This window comes from Chiloscyllium plagiosum, unplaced genomic scaffold, assembly GCF_037043375.1.
Source record: "Chiloscyllium plagiosum isolate Xiang-an unplaced genomic scaffold, Cpla_swu_hap1 HiC_scaffold_24, whole genome shotgun sequence".
In the NCBI taxonomy this organism is placed as follows: domain Eukaryota; kingdom Metazoa; phylum Chordata; class Chondrichthyes; order Orectolobiformes; family Hemiscylliidae; genus Chiloscyllium; species Chiloscyllium plagiosum.
The window spans coordinates 49,359,684-49,362,251 of NW_028270162.1; the positions used below are offsets into that span (position 1 = coordinate 49,359,684).

At 63.1% G+C, this 2,568-nt stretch overlaps 1 protein-coding gene across 2 annotated transcripts in view; it reads right to left on the reverse strand.

Annotated features, from left to right (window-relative positions):
- LOC122562791 (ADP-ribose pyrophosphatase-like) overlaps positions 1-2,058 on the reverse strand; it is a 35,847-nt gene extending 33,789 nt beyond the window's left edge. Inside the window, exon 1 of one of the 2 annotated variants that reach the window (XM_088000161.1) lies at positions 2,020-2,058. In XM_088000161.1, the coding sequence (XP_087856287.1) occupies positions 2,020-2,051 (32 nt within the window). In that variant the 5' untranslated portion in view covers positions 2,052-2,058. The remainder of the gene's footprint in view (positions 1-2,019) is intronic. The other variant, XM_088000160.1, reaches the window with a different exon arrangement.
- Positions 2,059-2,568: the final 510 nt, after the last annotated feature.

Consider the following 2,568-nt stretch of genomic DNA (forward strand, 5'->3'; position numbering starts at 1 on the left):
CCCACCCCCCCTTTCTTATCTCACCTCCCTTTCTTCTTCTCCTCCCCCACCTCCCCCTAATCTCTCTCTCACCCCCCCCCAACAACACCCCCCCAACCCCACCCCCCCCAACAACAACCCCCCCCAACCCCCCCCCCCACAACAACCCCCCCCCCCCCCCCAACAACAACCCCCCCCCCCCCCCCCCAACAACAACCCCCCCCCCCCCCCCCAACAACAACACCCCCCCCCCCCCCCAACAACAACCCCCCCCCCCAACAACAACCCCCCCCCACCACCCCCCAACAACAACCCCCCCCCAACAACAACCCCCCCACCCCCCCAACAACACCACCCCCCCACCCCCTCACAACAAACCCCCCACCCCCCCAACAACACACCCCCCCCACCCCCCCAACCACACCCCCCCAACAACAACACCCCCCCCCCCCCCCAACAACCCCCCCCCCAACAACAACCCCCCCCCCCCCCAACAACAACCCCCCCAACAACAACACCCCCCCACCCCCCCAACAAACACCCCCCCAACAACACCCCCCCCCCCCCAAAACAACACCCCCAACAACCAACACCCCCCCCCCCCCCCCAACAACACCCCACCCAACAACCCCCCCCCCCCAACACCCCCCCCCCCCCCTTCTTCACCCCCCCCCACCCCCCCTTCTTCACCCCCCCCCCCCCCTCTCTTCACCCCCCCCACCCCCCACTTCTTCACCCCCCTCACCCCCCCCAACAACACCCCCCCTTCTTCTCACCCCCCCCCCACCCCCCCTTCAACAACACCCCCCCCCCAACTCTTCACCACCCCCCCCCCCCCCTTCTCACACCCCCCACCCCCCCTCCTACATCACCCCCCCCCCCCCCCCTCATCAACACCCCCCCCCCACCCCCCCTTCAACACCCCCCCAACAACTCCACCCCCCCCCCTCAACACCCCCCCACCCCCCTCAACAACACCCCCCCACCATCACCCCCCCACCCCCCTTCTTCTTCCCCCCCCCACCCCCCCTACCCCCCATCTACTTCACCCCCCCTACTTCACCCCCCCACCCCCCTTCTACACCCCCCCCCCCCTTCTTCTTCACCCCCCCTTCTTCTTCACCCCCCCACCTTCACCCCCCCCACCCCCCTTCTTCTTCACCCCCCCCACCCCCCCTACCCCCCCTTCTTCTTCACCCCCCCTTCTTCTTCACCCCCCCTTCTTCTTCACTCCCCCCCACCCCCCCTTCTTCTTCTCCCCCCCCTTCTTCTTCTCCCCCCCCTTCTTCTTCTCCACCCCCCCCACCCCCCCTTCTTCTTCACTCCCCCCCACCCCCCCTACCCCCCCTTCTTCTTCACCCCCCCCTTCTTCTTCACCCCCCCTTCTTCTTCACTCCCCCCCACCCCCCCTTCTTCTTCTCCCCCCCCTTCTTCTTCTCCCCCCCCCTTCTTCTTCTCCACCCCCCCACCCCCCCTTCTTCTTCACTCCCCCCCACCCCCCCTTCTTCTTCACCCCCCCCCACCCCCCTTCTTCTTCACCCCCCCCACCCCCCCTTCTTCTTCACCCCCCCCTTCTTCTTCACCCCCCCTTCTTCTTCACCCCCCCACCCCCTTCTTCTTCACCCCCCCTTCTTCTTCACCCCCCCTTCTTCTTCACCCCCCACCCCCTTCTTCTTCACCCCCCCACCTTCACCCCCCCCACCCCCCTTCTTCTTCCCCCCCCCACCCCCCCTACCCCCCCCTTCTTCTTCACCCCCCCTTCTTCTTCACCCCCCCACCCCCCCTTCTTCTTCACCCCCCCTTCTTCTTCACCCCCCCACCTCCCCTACCCCCCCTTCTTCTTCACCCCCCCTTCTTCTTCAACCCCCCCCACCCCCCTTCTTCTTCACCCCCCCTTCTTCTTCAACCCCCCCCACCCCCCCTTCTTCTTCTCCCCCCCCTTCTTCTTCTCCCCCCCCCCCCTTCTCCTCCTCCCCCCCCCCCCCTCTTCTTCACCCCCCCTTCTTCCCCCCCCCTTCCCCTTTAATGCCACACCATTACCTCACAATTACTTTACCCGTTCGGTTCCACATCCGGGTGTCCGTTGCTGAGGTGACCAATAGCGTGGCTGACGTTGTGAGCATGCTCAGCGGTGGCCAGGCGGGGAAGACTGTTGTGAATCATTGGGGGCGGCCATCTTTGATACTGTCACTCAGTCTCAGCCTTTCAACTGTATATCGTACAGACTTGATGCAGGTGGATTTAAACTCAGTGCCAACAAAAAAAAAAACGTTTGTATCGCCTCCCATTTTAATATAAATATAAACTAATGAGCAACTCTTTTAAAATACTTTATACAGTGCAAGCTAATGAGTCTCACTGACTTGTCTTCACACTGCAGGCTTTGGAGGGCTGTTTCTCAGATTCCATGGCACTGATCTAAAGAAACCCAATCCAATGGTGGAGACCGATGGCCCTGGTCTCACGAACCTGGTCTGATTGGAAAAGTCCAACAAATCGGACTGGTTACAAGCTAGATCACCATTCGAGGTACTTTCAGTACTTTTCCAGACATTCCACTGTGCAGAAAGTAAGTAGAAAACACCTCCA